Source organism: Gadus morhua, chromosome 21 (genome assembly GCF_902167405.1).
Source record: "Gadus morhua chromosome 21, gadMor3.0, whole genome shotgun sequence".
Lineage (NCBI taxonomy): Eukaryota > Metazoa > Chordata > Actinopteri > Gadiformes > Gadidae > Gadus > Gadus morhua.
The window spans coordinates 19,230,789-19,246,845 of NC_044068.1; the positions used below are offsets into that span (position 1 = coordinate 19,230,789).

Consider the following 16,057-nt stretch of genomic DNA (forward strand, 5'->3'; position numbering starts at 1 on the left):
TGTGTGTGTTTGTGTGTGTGTGCGCGTGTGTGTGTGTGTGTGTGTGTGTGTGTGTGTGTGTGTGTGTGTTTGTGTTTGTGTGTGAGAGAGGGTAAAAGTGTGTATAAATGGGAAGTGTATGTTTTCAGAATTAGAATTTGCAACCAAAGGTTGTAAAGTACATGGAGGATGTCAAATTTGTCCTTGAAATATTCTTTCTTTATTCTAGATCTTGGTTTTTAGTGTGTGCGTGCATGCGTGCATGCATGGATCACAAACAGTGGTTTATAGGACAGGTCAGGACATTTTCCTTTAGAGGGTTAAGGCATCTGGTAGTGAGAGCTGCACATTCAAACACACACACAAGCACACAAAGATCTGTTTCCTTTGAAAGCTTAAACCGTCCTACTCACGAGATCAACTCACACAGGCTCTTTGCTTGACTATTTCCTTTCGGGTGAAAGCAAATAACTTCAGAATAAAAAATGATATGTGCATGGATGAGTATTTGGAAATATGCAACCTTGCCCCTCAGCTTCTGTAAGTTTTAAAGTAATCATAGCGTCGGGTTTAAGTAACTTGATTGGGATAAGCATGGTGGATATATATATATAGCTCTTCATTCCAACTTCTTTATACCAATTGGCTCCTCCGTCGTTCTTCATTTCTTTATCCACTCCATTCATCATGTTGCTTTCTCCCAACCTCTCCTTTCTGTAATTCTTTCAAGTTTCTTGTCACTCTCGAGTGTTATATATTTATAGGTTGGACCCGTCACTGTGCCTATTGGACACGGGCCTGCTGTCATCGTCTGGCTAAATAGTTTTTTCATTGAAATGAATAGACCATGAACTTACTGTATGGGACCATGGAGCCTTGAGAAACACACTGAAGCACACAGACACACTGGAAAAATGCCTCCAACGCCATTAGGAAGTCAATCATGGTGTTATTAATCTGATGGGATTTCATCGTTCCTTCGCATGATTTCAAAGCTCCCAGACACTCACAGAGCTGAGCTACAGACAGCTGTCCTGGCATCCCATAGTTAAGCCTCCCTCACGCTGACACTAATTCCCTGCTGTGCACGCCTTCCCGCCCTCTCTCTCCCTCCTCCAATCCCGTCGTCCCCATCGCCCCAACGCTAATCCCTGCACCTTTGAGTTCTCCTTCTAGTCCTTCCTCGCCTCTTGTTTGTTACTAATCTCCTATTGGCTAATTCCTGCTTGCTGTGGCCAAGTTCAACATGTGCCTCAGAGATATTTTTTTGCAAACGCAGCTCGCTTTGGATTCATGAGAATGAAAGGGCCCCTCTTAAATCAGGCCCTAGGAGTGCAGTGCGCCAAGTCAGCTGCTCTGGTCATCAATATTTTTCATCTCATAGCCCTTCGGCCAAAACAAAACCATGGCTGAGAGTCATATTAACAGCCTAGTCCCAACTCATTAAATCCCTAATGACATCTGTTTGTGTGTGTTTCTTCTACTTCCAATTCAGGTACTACTTCAAAGTTCAGGCCAAGAACGTGTTTGGTTTGGGGCCTGTGAGCGAAACGCTCACGTACGTGACCGAATCAGGTGTGTGTGCCGTGCGTTTCACACACTCTGTCGCAGACGACACATTGATTTAGTCAGATTGATGTGCTTTGCGAACCAATGTTAAAAAAGTAACTCAAACTAAATGTACCATAGCTTCTGGCAGTCATTACTTTGACTGCGCCAAATAACATGAGTGTCAGCCACATACGTAGTCGTCGTACACAACACATAAAAGGTGCTGATGACTTTATGGGTTGATGAGTAGTCATTCCCATGAAAGTGTGAGGCTCCGCAGCCACAGGGCAGCGGGCTCACAGCTGCGCAGCGCATTAGACAGGACAGGGTCAGCGTTTTCCCATGCGTAACCAGGTGAACGCATCAGCACTTTGACGGCGCTGTCACACGGTGCAGTTCCTCCCTGGAAACCGAGTAACCTGCACCCTCTCTGCTTGCTGCTTTTCAGACGATCCCCTGCTCATTGAAAGACCACCTGGTAAGTGCCTCCCCCTGGCCGATCGCTCAACTCTGTTTGCCTTTTTTTTGTGGCTTATTTTCTATGGAATCCAGTGTTGAGCTTTCTGAAGAGCTGGCCATCTGTGCAGCAAGCCAGTCCCCATCATGGTAATAGCCAGACGCCCCTCGCATAAAGCACGCCATTTTGGAGGCCCAAATACCCGTGGCGTCGCAGCAGCGCTGGAAGGGTGGCGTCGGTACACGCAGGAGCCCAGGCTCCGCCGGTGCCGCCCCGGTGATGGAGTGACGCGCCGTCTCTCAGCCCGCCGGTCGCCTCCAGCCATTGGCAGGTCTTGCCGGCTCCACTCGCTGAGCGCAGTGCATTAAGATGATTTACGGCGTGGCGGGCCCATCGCTCTCCTGCTCTCCCCTCTTAACTTGAGCTCTAGCATGCGTCGCTGCGCGCTACCGACAGGACTCCGCGCTGCCCAGGCTACAGCGGCGCGTGGCAGCGGGGTTCGGAGTAATCTGTCAATGTTTGGAAGCGAGCGCCGGAAAGCATTTTTTTTCCTCCCTGAGCTTTTAAACTGAAATCACTGGACATTAATTCTTCTGTCAGAGTGCGGCTAGCCTAATTAATGATGGGGATACTGGGCTCACGTTCTGTCCGACTCAATGCTCAATGTTTTCTCACACAACCAACCGCCCTGGCTTCTCTGTCTAGGTGGGGAGCCCATTTGGATTCCCTTCTCCTTCAAGTATAACCACGCCCACAGCGGCTGCAAGGGCAGCCAGTACGTCAAGCGCACCTGGTACAGGAAGTTTGTGGGAGTGATCCTCTGCAACTCCCTGCGATACAAGATCTTCATGGGGGAGGGGCTGAGGGGTAAACCAATCAATATCTTTGTGATTGTAGATATTTATATTACTTAAAAGCTGCATCTACGTGCGTCCGCCTCGATCACCAACTGTTGCTTAAACTCATCCCCCTTCTCTTTATTTCCTTCTCTCTCTCTCTTTAGCTCTTTTCACTGTGTCCCTGTATGTCCTCTCTCGCTCTCTCTCTTCTCCCTCTCAAATTCTCTCCCTCAGCAATTTGATTTTATTGTCACATTTCAGCTTCAATTACATAATGGAACATTTGGAGCGAGTACGTTTATGACTCCTCACTGCTCCCCTCCTCCCTGTTCTTTCCAGAGCCGTTCTACAGTATAGCAGACACGTCCGGCCAGGGGGAGGACCACTGCCAGTTCGTGGACTCGTACTTCGATGGAAGGACGGGCCCCGTCTACCAGTCCAACGCACTGCCAGCAGCTCAAGGTGAGCACATCCATCCCTCTCCCTACGATTGATACCTTTTACTTTAGGATTTGTGTATGATTGAGTGCCAGCAACCATACAAATAAGTTATTCGGTGAGATAAAAAAAGAATAATCTCGATTTATAAGCTATAGCAAAAGACCAAAAGACAAGTTACATGTATCCCCGGGGAACCGCGCCATCATTGATCAGGGGTGGGTCATTGCGGTCTATTATTTTCTTCTGATTGACTCAAAAGTACGTGTGCCACTTGCCAACTTATTGGAGACTGTTCATGAAACTGATCCGCCATAAATATTCCACCACTCCACCATGTGTGTTACCATAGTTACTTCTGACAACATCCCTCTCTCCGATTCCCTCTCCTCTGCGGTGATCGTCATCTCTTTCCATGCTGCAGGATTCTACCGTTCCCACCGACAGGAGCCCGTCCGGTTCGGGACCATCGGACGACGCACCCCCCACCCCTTTGTGGGCTGGTATGAGTGCGGGGTCCCCATTCCCGGGAAGTGGTGATCACAGGAGGGGGGGCGGGATCACAGGAAGGAGGTTGGGATCCCAGGAAGTGGGTGAGGATCACAGGAAGTGGGTGGGGATCCCAGGAAGCAGTTGGGGATCACAGGAAGGAGGCGGTGATCACAGGAAGTAGGTGGTGATCACAGGAAGTAGGCGGTGAGCACAGGAAGGAGATGTTTCCAGCGATGAACGTCAATAACCGAGGGCTCCTCAGCGCCCCTACCTCCTGCTGGATTTCAACCCTCAACCTTGTGTGCCAATGTCAACAAAAACATTGACTTTTTTTGCTAAAGGACATTATGGCAAGTCTAATAACAAGCTTGAGAGGAAGAAGAATATAGTAACTAACTCTAATGTGTGTCATGTACAATGCACTTGTTATATTAAGCAGTCTGTATATGAGGGGAAAAGAAGCATGTTGCTCTTGCTCAGTTTAACTCTTTTTGTGTTCCGGATCGGAAAGCGTCTTTATTGTACTACCCAACAATTCAACAGACAGGTCCCTCAAACCGGAGATCTGATCTCTTCAGAAAGAAAGAAGGCACACCATGCACACCAGCATTCAAACGGGCCGCTTTGGACCAACGAAACACAAACAAAACTGAGAAGAAGGATGAATACACCATGCCCGTTGGCATTTGAGGCGTGTATAAGTGTTGACAAAATGAGTTGATTTTTAATCTCACAGTGTAATGGAATGGAAAACAAAACCGGTATTGTGTTTTTTGGAAGATCCTTTTAGTTGCTTATTTTGAACCAGATGCCCGCACACAAAAAGTGTATGTATTCAGGAAAACAATTTATAAATAAAAATGTTTTTTTTTGCTCAGGAACTGTGGGAGGCTAAATAAAGGATGCTATGGAAACCGCCGGAATCCTGAGCCATGAATCAGAAGGTTATTTGTTGGTATAGCAACCACCTCGACGGGACACGTCAGGGATCACCCGCAGGAGAAGTGGGAGGCGAGAGGAGAGCCGAGGCGTTGACAGAGGAGAGCCCTGAGAGTCTGCCTGGGGTAGTGAGGGGAGAGTTTAGCCAGCACATAAGGGAACGATACAACGGGCCCAGGTGTGAAGAAAGAGAGGAGAGAGAGAGAGAGGATTCTGTGTCATCCTGGATGACACAGATTGGCAGCTCGCTAATACATTTAGTATATGTATTATAAGTCCTGCAAATCCTTCACTTCATAGCCACCTCCATAACTTGTGTAATACAATGGAGTATGGGGATAGGATTCACTTTGGACGTTGTTGGCAAGAACCCTGATCTCTCTCTCAACACTGAGCCCCACACCCTCTGGGTGGTGCCTGCTTCATATTGATCGATGTTTTCCCAGAAACAGAAAGGGCTAAATTGTTGCTCATATAAAAATTATGTCAGAGCAGGACTAGGACTGGCGGGGCTGGGTCAATAAGAACTAGCATCCAGGTTATCGGGGGGGGGCGGGGGGCATAGGACAGGCTGGGCTGAGTCAATAAGACCAAGGATCCAGGTAATCAGGCTCTTTGGGGGGGCGGGGGGGGGGGGGGGGGGGGGGGGGGGGGGCTGGCTGCGGTGCCCCAGAGTGTTTTTGTGCTCCACAGGAGGCGATTTTAACGGTGAAGCACACATGACGTTAGGAGGTTGGTGCCAATCGCCCGACTGCCTCCAGTCTTCATCCATTATTTTATAATAGTATATAAGAATTTTGAATGTGCATGGCTTTTATTAAAGGGTAAGTGGTTCATTATTAGGTTCTGGTTTGATGTCTAACCATAGCTCTGCACCATTGATCCAGTTAAGGGTTGCGTTGGGCTTCTAATCTACAAATCTTGGATCAACCAATGTTTTGAAAATGTAAAAAACGCAGCTATTAAGAGTTCCCAGAATGACTCAATGACCCGTAGCAAAAGGCCTCGTCTCCCTGCCCCCCCCCCCGCCGCCCCCTTGCTCCAGCAGCCCTGACCGGGACAGAGCTGAGGACAATGGGAGGATGGAAACAGACGTCCAGATTTATGATAAATGAGTCTCATAAAGAACGCAACAAAGCGTTAGTCAGGCCACTCCACTCCAACTCATTTGGCTGTAGTCATCTACTGTGAATCTTTTTGTTCTTTTGCAATCGGCCCTGCAACCTCTCCTAACCTGCAGCGCCTGGCCTGCGGTTGAATTGCTTCGTCTCAGTTGGGCCATGGCAGTAGCGATCTAAAGGGCCCTGAGATCTCTAGAAGAACGTGAAATGTTATTTCTCTAATGGAATGATGGACCCTGTGTCAACACACCGTTCCAACATATTTGTTTGGGTACCACCCCTACCACCACCATCACCACCATCACCGCCCCCACCATCACACCCGTTTGAAACTCTGGTTTGACCCCAAAAGATAGAGATATGATTTCAATTGAATCTCTTCATGTGCCAGTAAAGGGAGGATAGAGGAGAAGAGAGAATGGGAGGGGAGGAGGGAGAGGAATGGAAAACGAGAAGAGGAGAGAGATAATTTTCATAAAGATGTGCTAATGGACCACCCTGAATGTTTGCATTTTTAGTGGCTTAGAACAGAACAGTTATCAGGCCAGTTGTCTCCCCAGGCCATGCAATATTTCTCAGTGGGTTGTGTGGCTGTAGACCACTAAGTTAACAATATTCCTAAAGGCAAGGATTTGCTTGGCTCAACCAAACCATGGAACCAACAGAAAGACCATAGAGTATTATCTTTTCTGCTGAAAACAATGACCACGTGTGTGCATGCGCTTGCGTGCGTGGCTTGTGCGTTATTTTTTACAGATTTTCTTTATACGTTTATGTTTTTGCAAAATAAAAATCAAAATTATGTTTAAACTGTTTGTACTGAGACCAATAAATACCAAAACAGCCCTTATTGTACTGTGAGAACAAGTCATCTATTAAAACAGCATGTAGACTTTAGATGGGTCAGAAGAAACGGGGTGTTCAGTGTGTGCCTCGCGCCAAAACAGAGCAGGGAGCCTGACCTCAGTGAAGTCGTCATTAGTCTCCTTAAGACTGAGCCCATATCATCTGCCGTTCCCGCCACACACTCACAACACTGACACTTTAACGGTGGATTGTGTGAGTTTCGCATCTGCTCGGAAACCGTGCCAACGGCTGAGATCAGAGTAACCGGGGGGGATTGTTGGAAATCAGCCTCACAGCATACTGAAACCCTCGCGAGGCTGAAAACGTGCATGCACACACACACACAAACACACACCTCGTTATTTGAAATAGTCCGAAGTGGTTCACCGTTTCAACTGACTCTGTACAGAACCACCAGGGCCAGCTCTCTGGAAGTCTGTTGTCCATGGTAATCAAACCATCCGGCATGAGCACATCCATGTCAGCGCTTTTTCCAGCCGCTGTCAGAGTCTCCATAAGAGTTTGTAATGCACTGATCTCAAGTCAAGGTCTGGGAGCAGCGCAGGGAGCTGATGCTTTCTATAAAAGGAGGGCGAAAGGCCACGCAGGCCTGATTGACTCCAGGCCTCGCAGGGATTTCCACACGTGGACGTTGCCTTCATCCTATCAAATAAACCAGCTTATTCTTTTCAGATCAGTATCGAAAATGCATGCAAGATGCTACCGGCTGCACCATAGCTCTGTGTATACTGGGCTTGACCTCATTGCCCGGTAGATTTGAGAGAAGAAGGACAGAGCTGGTATTTCAGTGCAGGCTTCCTGATCTGACTGCTCTTTTCAGTGGCCTCGGAAAAATGTCGGTCTTCAAACCATTTCCCAGTGGTTGTTTTTTAGTTTTCTTTATCGTAGTGGGTCATTTTCTGCACAAGCTGGAAGACATTAAAGCTGAATGTGCGGTGATTGATTGATGCATGTTAAAACAAATATATTGCATATGACTTTTAGTGGGAGCCTCTTCCAGATAGTACTAAAGAGTAAGGGAATGAAAGCAACAAAGAAAACAGAGGAAATCTGTTTCTCTATTTACTATTTAATTACTTTTCAACATAGAGATTATTGATGCTTTCACAAACACCAGAGTGGTGCCTACCTTGGTATCAATGAGCCTACCCTTGGTCTCAATGCACCGGTGTCATGTCGAGCTCAAACGCTTGGAAAGAAGAGAAATAAAAAAAGGAACATTTGACGAAAACCAGCTGAGATGGAAACTACCTTTCACATTGTGTCACCGGACAGCCATCTACTGCCATCAGGCTGCCGTATTCATATGTTCCACAATAAAGTCCTTGAGATTCAGTATGTGAATATAATGTGGAAGTATTTCCCATTGTTGAGTAATGTATGTCTGTAGAGTGTCACTGTCGCCACCCCGTCAGTCTAACAGACAGGAAGTTGTAATAACAGCTTAGCGTTTTTTTTTCTCGTTTGTTGTTTTGCTCATGAAACATGTTTCTTTGGATTTTACATCAAAGAGTTTATCGGTGGGAGATGATTACATCTGTCACACACAAGGTTATTTGTTATTTTCCGGCTAAAATGTGTTCATATTTTACAGAACAATCGCTCTCTGGATGGATTCATAAGGTCTGCACGTGAGAACGATGACAATATGAAGCATGGAATCACTTTGAGAGGCGGTGTGTGAAATAAGCTGACTAAACAGTGGAGTCTGATGAGGTCTTGTATCCATGGTAACTGCTGTTTATCTGGGTCGGGGGGGCTTGAAAGTGCTTGAAAGCCAGAGTCATAAACAAAACAACAGAAGACGTCCCCCCCCTTCAACCACTTCTTCATGGAGGTGGTTTGAGTGGGAACAGACCCGGGATTTCTGCGGGGCTCCTCGGCCACGCTGTGTTTAGCCAACGCCACCATGACGGGGGGGGGAGGGGGGGGGGAGGACAGGGCAGGGGGGGAGGGGGGAGGACAGGGCAGGGGGGGCGGGGTAAGGGGGGAGGACAGGGCAAAGAGGGGAGGGGGAGGGGGGAGGACAGGGCAGGGGGGGCGAGGGCGAGGGGGGGCGGGGGAGGGGGGAGGACCGGGCAGGGGGGAGGGGGGAGGACAGGGCGGAGGGGTGAGGGTGAGGGGGGAGGACAGGGCGGAGGGGCGGGGGGAGGGGGGAGGACAGGGCGGAGGGGTGAGGGTGAGGGGGGAGGACAGGGCGGAGGGGCGGGGGGAGGGGGGAGGACAGGGCGGAGGGGTGAGGGTGAGGGGGGAGGACAGGGCGGAGGGGTGAGGGTGAAGGGGCAGGACAGGGCGGAGGGGCGGGGGGAGGGGGGAGGACAGGGCGGAGGGGTGAGGGTGAGGGGGGAGGACAGGGCGGAGGGGCGGGGGGAGGGGGGAGGACAGGGCGGAGGGGTGAGGGTGAGGGGGGAGGACAGGGCGGAGGGGTGAGGGTGAGGGGGGAGGACAGGGCAGGGGGGGCGGGGGGGGTTGAGGGGGCAGAGGGGGAGAAAGGTCCCCTTCAAAGCGGACAGTGAGAAGGTTGGTGAGTAAGGCTGCAAGGCCGCAGGAGGGGAGCAGTATAGGGTCAGGTGGTCTGGAAGAGATCATTTATCCTGTTTATCTTCACCTTTATCTTCACATCAAACCTGCGTCGAGCAAATCGTTATTGAAATCTAATTTTGAAAGTTATAATAATAGTGATTATTATTGTTACCATCATTATGAGAGAGAGAGAGAGAGAGAGAGAGAGAGAGAGAGAGAGAGAGAGAGAGAGAGAGAGAGAGAACAGCAATCTTACTTAGCTGGTTCTTCCCTTGCTAGATCAAAACCTATGATTCTAAATTCCTCCTGTGTGTGCGTGTGTATGTGTGCAGAGTCAACGGGTTCAACAAACAAGCAACCTGCATATGGAATGGCAACACAAAATGTCTTTGTAATGTAAAGAATCTAATGTGTGAACAATTACTATTGTGCTTTTACAAATCTAATAGCTTTTTGGTCTTAAATTCATCATACTATGCATTATGTGTGTATCTGTCACCTCTCTCTCACTTTTCCATCTACTGGTAAAAACACACCAGCCTTTATCAGATCTAATAAAGTCATAAAGTACATTTCAGACATTGCGGTTGATCAATGGGCAGAAAAATGTGCAACACCAGAAAGAGGTACAGAAAAACGTCCTTTGTAGAACTTGGTCTTACTTTAACTTTGCAGTTAAAAAATAACAGAAATAAAAAGATCAGTCTCCTTTTCAGCTATTTGTCTTTTGCGTCAGAGGATGACAAGAGGGGACCGTTTAGGATCATTTAATGGGAGCCATTAATCATTGTCATGCGTTGGCACACACACACAAACTGGCTGCATCAGGAAGGCAAGTCTGTCTGGCTGATCTCCGCACTAGAAAAGGGCAGCCATAGCTATAAGAAGCCATCAAATGCAGGGAAACCAATGAGGCAACCGACAAATTCAGCCGAGCTGTAACTATGGGGTGTCACTGAAAAGGCACACTACACGCACACACACATGTTCCTGGACAGCAAGGACCAAAACTAAACCCTGTGCACCAGTGTCTTTCATTATTCAATAGGATTTTCCATTCACAGCTGTTAGGGGGTGATATCTAGAGACTGAATGTAGGGCAGCCTTATTGCGTGGCTGTTTGAATCAGGAACAGCCAATAAATACAACTATTCCGTTTTCATTTGGGTGGACACGCAACTGTTCCGTGACAAATAATTAGCCATGAAAAGGTCATGAGTTGTGTTGAGAGTAGGTCAACTAGGATTGGAAAAATACTTGACTCTGACTTTAAACCGTTGATAACGTTACTAAAGCCTTCCTGATGAAGTTGACTGGATCTGCAGCGCTCGCCGGCGGCGGTGGCCGTTTCAGCCTCTGGCTTGGTTACAGAGCGCTGGAATGGCGGTCATTAAACCAACTGAGCTCCAGGACAACTCCTCTCGTTTTGCGCCAAAAAGCATTTTTCCTCTTCTTTCGCTCGGGAATAGTCCTCCACCTGTGTATAACAAACAAATACCTCATTGGAAAGTCTATGCCAATGAACAATGATGCTAGTTAAAGGTTTTCAAGTGTTGGCAAGTACTGCATCAGTTGCATACATCTACGATATTGGATGCTATCATTCTCTGCCTTTCCAACATTGCTTTGCCTTTTTTGTGATGAGTGATGGTATTAGAGTGATGTTATTTCCAACCAATCAGTCAAGGCAATAAACAGTGTAGCTTTGATTCAAGTGTGTTACACACACACACACATACACACACACACACACACACACACACACACACACACACACACACACACACACACACACACACACACACACACACACACACACACACTTTACACAAACACACACACACACAAACACACATTTTGCACAATGTAAGAGAGCTGCAGAAAGTCTACAATGATCTGCAACCTGACAGAAAAAATAATCCTGCCTTGCTCAGAGGCACCTTGGCATTAGATGCCAGGGATGTTTAGGCTTCATAGTTCATTCCCTCGCTGTTGAAGGGGAATTCCTCTCAGGAATCTGCACTGAACTCCAGAAGCTACTCCTCTTTCCCGGGGGGGGCCTGTGATTGGGCTTTGAGTGACCGCCCAGGCCTTGTATACAACACAGTCAAACAAAGGTCTGCACCAACACAGAGCTCTATGTGAACACCCAGCCTCTCAGGGACAAGAGGAGACTGTTCATCTCCTCCGCTAATGGGTCCGGTGCATCGGGGGTTGGGGGGGGGGGGGGGGGGGTGCGCTGCCATCGTTTCTTGGAAGTGAAGGTGAGACATCAAGCGCTCCCTGTTTTCGTTGTTGCGAGCGGAGGTGACGCAAAGTAAATATGGCAGGCTAGCTTACAGAAGAAGTGCGCCCCAAGAAAAGGGTGCCCCGTGAAAGCTGTGACGGGACAGCTCTCCTGCAGCAATTAAAGGGGGTCCTTTCTCCCCTGGCAATGAAGCACGACCCCCCTGCCCCACCTCCTTCTCATCCCCCTTTCCCAATTCCCCTCCATGCCACAAAAATAACATGGTTTGACAAGCAGTTGCACTTTGCAGACACACTCGTCATTCTCTGCAAGAGGTCATAGAATGGAAAGTGTTAGGTTGCCTCTATTTCCTTTAATTGCTCCCTCCCTCCCTCCTTCCCTTCCCTCCCTTCCTCCCTCCCTCCCTCCTTCCCTTCCCTTCCTTCCTCCCTCCCTCCCTCCCTGAAACCGGCAGACCAGGCTGACATGGGCTGACTCTTTTCTCCGTGCCATGTGTTACAGGGAAGGTGGAATCTTTGCGTTGTTGCACTGGAATTCGGAGCTATATGCCTTGGGGGGCTGTGGGTTGAGTGTGTGTCTCGATGTTCCTGGGCTCTCTCAACCAAATCAACCGTGACCAAGCCTGGCTCAGGGAGCTGTTTGGAATCCTTATTAGTGTTTGTTTGAACCTGCTTTGAAAAACCAGGTGCTATAGGATTCGCCGCAGCTGGGAGGTTTCCACTCGTCCAACTGGTTTGAACATTTTCTCCCAGATATTTACTCTGTGATGATGGCTCTGCAATCGCTGTACATCATCATCATTCCTCCTCTTTAGGTGAACTAGTAAAGACACCTGATTTAGTACCCATGATTAGATGATAGTATTTCACACGTTGTACAGTTGTTCACATAAAATAGTCAAAATATAAGGTTAGAGATATCAGAGAGAGGAAACAAACTAGCATTAGTCCTGTATTAAAATGATTCAACGCTCATTTCCAATTTTTGGACCAGTGTTTTTCCTTAGCATACTTGGAGCACTAACTGTGACCCTATGACCCTGTCTGCTCACAATGGAAGACCTCTGATATAAACACCGTCCCAGAAAGAGTTTGAGAGGCGTGAGAGCGAGACGGGGGGAGCGAGACAGAGAGACAGAGAGACAGACAGAGAGAGAGACAGACAGAGAGAGAGAAAAACTAAACATCTGGAGTCATGGGTGAGTGTTGTTGCAGCATAGGGGAGACATCAGTGCTGTCCTTGTGCTCATGATAGATGTCGTTAGCAACGATTGCCTTTCGGAAGGCACCGCTGGGATCCGGTGGGTTGGCCCGCCCGGCCAGACGGATCTACGGGCCCTTACGGAAACCCAAACACTTCCACATGTCCATGTCGCCCCACGCGCCAACCGGCAAAATCACACCCAGACAATGCACGCACTCGAATGCAAACAAACGCACACGCATGCGACTGAGGAGCGAGTCTGTGGACGGCGCCCACACACCCAGACGATGCTAGGGAGGATGGATCTGAGACCTGGGACTGAAAGTATGTGCCGGTCTCCACCTCCTCCTCTGCTGGCCACCGCAGCACCCTCCTAAATCTCCACAGCGGCAACACACAACAACAACACATCTTGAGAAGCCATCTCGTACCAAAGGGGGGAGAGTCATACATGGAAACTTTCCTCAATCACCCGGTATTAAAAGCCACATCCTCCAAACAGCCAGAAGATGCCGAGAAGGATTAGGTCCCGCTCTGCTCGGCCGCTTGGCTGCGGCTGCGCACGGACGAGGATGGAAAAGTCCCATCACATGGGGAGCTGGACGAAGGAGGACGAAGGAGGGACAGCCAATAGACAGACAGCAGCAGGCTGAGAGGAAGAGGGACAAGGAGGGCTCAAGTTATACCTTTTTGGATGCTTCAGAATGAACAATGCTGTACGTGTGTGCGTGTGTGCGTTTGTGCGTGTGTGCGTGTGTGTGTGTGCGTGTGTATGTCTACAGATTGTTTCCACGTGTATTGACATGTGTGTGCAATATGAAGGCACCTGCAATACCTAATGGCAGACTCATGACATGTGGGCTCTCCTCCAAGGCAGAGCACAGCTCCCTGGGGCCGTAGGGGGGGGGGGGGGGGGGTCTGTAGTGGGTGTTAAACCCATGTGAGGAAGAAGAGGATGAGGTCATATACATGTGTGTCACAAAGCGTTATATGGACCACCCACTGGTCGACAGAGACACACTGGAAAGGGGCAGCAAAATGATACAAGGCAAGAGAGACACTGAGAGATGGATTGTATCATTGCAGGACATCTTCATCACTGTGCCTCTAATTGTAGAGGTTTCATAATATGCAGATGTGAATACAGGTCGTGTAGTTATATCAAGTGTCTAACGAAACATCACAGGTTTATTTTGGGGACAACACACGCAAGAGCCTGGTTTGTACCTGTGACTGCATCCAAGAGTCCTGATCGGGAGAGGAGACGGCAGAGAGGCTAAACTATCCTGTTGGGTCTGAGAGCTCAATAATAAAGAGGAAGAGGAACACGAACAGGCTCACCACAGGTTTGACAGAGTTAACCCAGCTCATTTGGTGGCAGTGGATGTGGAACTCGAAATGTTGTCGAGGAGTTTGTGCAAAAAGGAATGATATATCTATGACCGAGTGGCTGTGTATAAAATCAGACGGGAAAGAAGGAAAAATGCTGCGAAGGATCTTTTTTTTATTCTCTCCCGTCTGCTGCACTGATTGCCAATATTGCATCTGTTGCTGGGAATGGCCAAAGCGATGGAAAATCCCCTGACAAGGACTGCCTCCGCCAGACAGACACACTCACATCTCAAACGTGTGCTCTTCAACATTTTGGCTGACTCTTGGCCTTTTAACCCCTCGGGGGTCACTATTGATCCAGCACCTGCTGCCTCATCAACTACCGCCATGCCCACCTACCCCTCCCCTGCCCCGCATCACAGAAACAGATCACCCAGACACACACAACCCCCCCCCCCCCCCCTCCAGACACACAAACACACACAAACTGGGGAACGACTACTTATGTAACCGTTTCCCTTTAATACCTTTCTTATAATTAATGGCTGTTTGTTGTCAGGGTGATGTAGTCTAGACCACAACATCAGAACCTGAGAAGGCCGATCATCACTGTGGTGTGCCCATTTTAAACAACATTCACCATGAGCTAACCACGGCTAAACGTGTGAAAAGAGCTCCTCATTTCCAAGAGTCACCCTCTCCCTGACACCATCCCATCCAAATAAATCTTTAGATATATTTGTATTTATTCTATGTAATGATACTAATACCTTTTTTACCCCCCTTTGATACTCTCTGCACAAGATGTTGAAAAATAAGGCCCATATAAGCAACACAGAACATTTGTTTTAGATTTTCGGTTGGTTTTAAAAATATCCTGTGTTGTCATTCTTTCCAGCCTGGGTTATCACTCCCAGTGCTCCAGAGCAGCTTGAAGAGCTTTGTTTGGATGAGCCGCTGAGGTATGTATGGCAGACTGGATGACTCCATCAAGGAGCCTTCACACATTCAGTTAGTCAATTTAGATAGAGAACTGGAAACCCTGATATCTTCTTTTCAAGTTGAGGTTATACAAAGTTATCGATGGACAACTTACACGTCATGTGACAGCGCTGTTGGAGGGAGGAGGAAGTCTGTTTGATTACTTTTCAAAGGAAGCCGATAAACGTTTCAGAGGAAATATATCAGACATTAGCAACAATCAAAAGAAAAACAGAGTCCCAAGAAGACAGCCAACGGTCATAACAATAAACACAGCCCTGGGGATAACTCCTGCTTCAGTCCACAGTGCACGGGAGGCAGGTCTCGTGCACACGCCTAGGGCTTCGTGCACACAGGCCTTGTGCACAGGCCTCAGGTCTCGTGCACACGCCTCAGGACTCATGCATACGCCTCAGACCTCGTGCACACGTCTCAGGTCGCGTGCACACGCCTCAGATGGAAGCACCGTGCTCCCTAGGGGCTATGAGGAGAATTCCATGCGATGAGATCACCGTGAACAGACATATGCTGCGGCTCCTAGAGAGAGTAGAGCCAAGTATGTTATCAAACTGACTTAGTTCAGGTGAAGCATGGAAAGACACAGAGGAGGGAGCTTTCATTTCCACCTCAGGTAGACATGTCGTTGTATTCGTGATCCAATGTTCAGAATGAAAAATATCCACCTCTCTCCCTCTCTCTGGATTTCAGTGTACTGGAATGAGTTTCACAAAGTCTGTCAGTTTTGGTTTGTGTTCAGGATGAGAACCTATTTGTGTTCTGCTGCATTGCAGATGTTTGTAATCCAGAATAAGAGAAGTTATGGGAACTCATTTTATTTGAGTTATTGAGATTTGATCGGAGCGTGTGTTATTTCATAATTCCAAAAAATTTAATAAGGGAAACTGTGTTGTGTGTAATGTTTGAGGTTCTTACAGGAATTCCATGGGTATGCAAACATTCAGACAAAAACAAATCCAGGCTGTCCCTGAGTAAAAAACATTCCATCCTGCCTTCATTGTATGGAACCTATTCCAGAGATTTCTTAAACATTTGTTCAATCCTATTTGAGTCAGCATAATGTTGTATG

The 16,057-nt window shown here is 48.1% G+C and overlaps 1 protein-coding gene across 3 annotated transcripts in view; it reads left to right on the forward strand.

Moving 5' to 3' along the window:
* Window positions 1-4,685, forward strand: part of fndc1 (fibronectin type III domain containing 1) — a 39,327-nt gene extending 34,642 nt beyond the window's left edge. For all 3 annotated transcript variants that reach the window (XM_030345425.1, XM_030345426.1, XM_030345427.1), the window contains 5 exons: window positions 1,475-1,554; window positions 1,979-2,008; window positions 2,693-2,854; window positions 3,166-3,288; window positions 3,689-4,685. In XM_030345425.1, the coding sequence (XP_030201285.1) occupies window positions 1,475-1,554; window positions 1,979-2,008; window positions 2,693-2,854; window positions 3,166-3,288; window positions 3,689-3,804 (511 nt within the window). In that variant the 3' untranslated portion in view covers window positions 3,805-4,685. The remainder of the gene's footprint in view (window positions 1-1,474; window positions 1,555-1,978; window positions 2,009-2,692; window positions 2,855-3,165; window positions 3,289-3,688) is intronic.
* The last annotated feature ends 11,372 nt before the right edge of the window (window positions 4,686-16,057 follow it).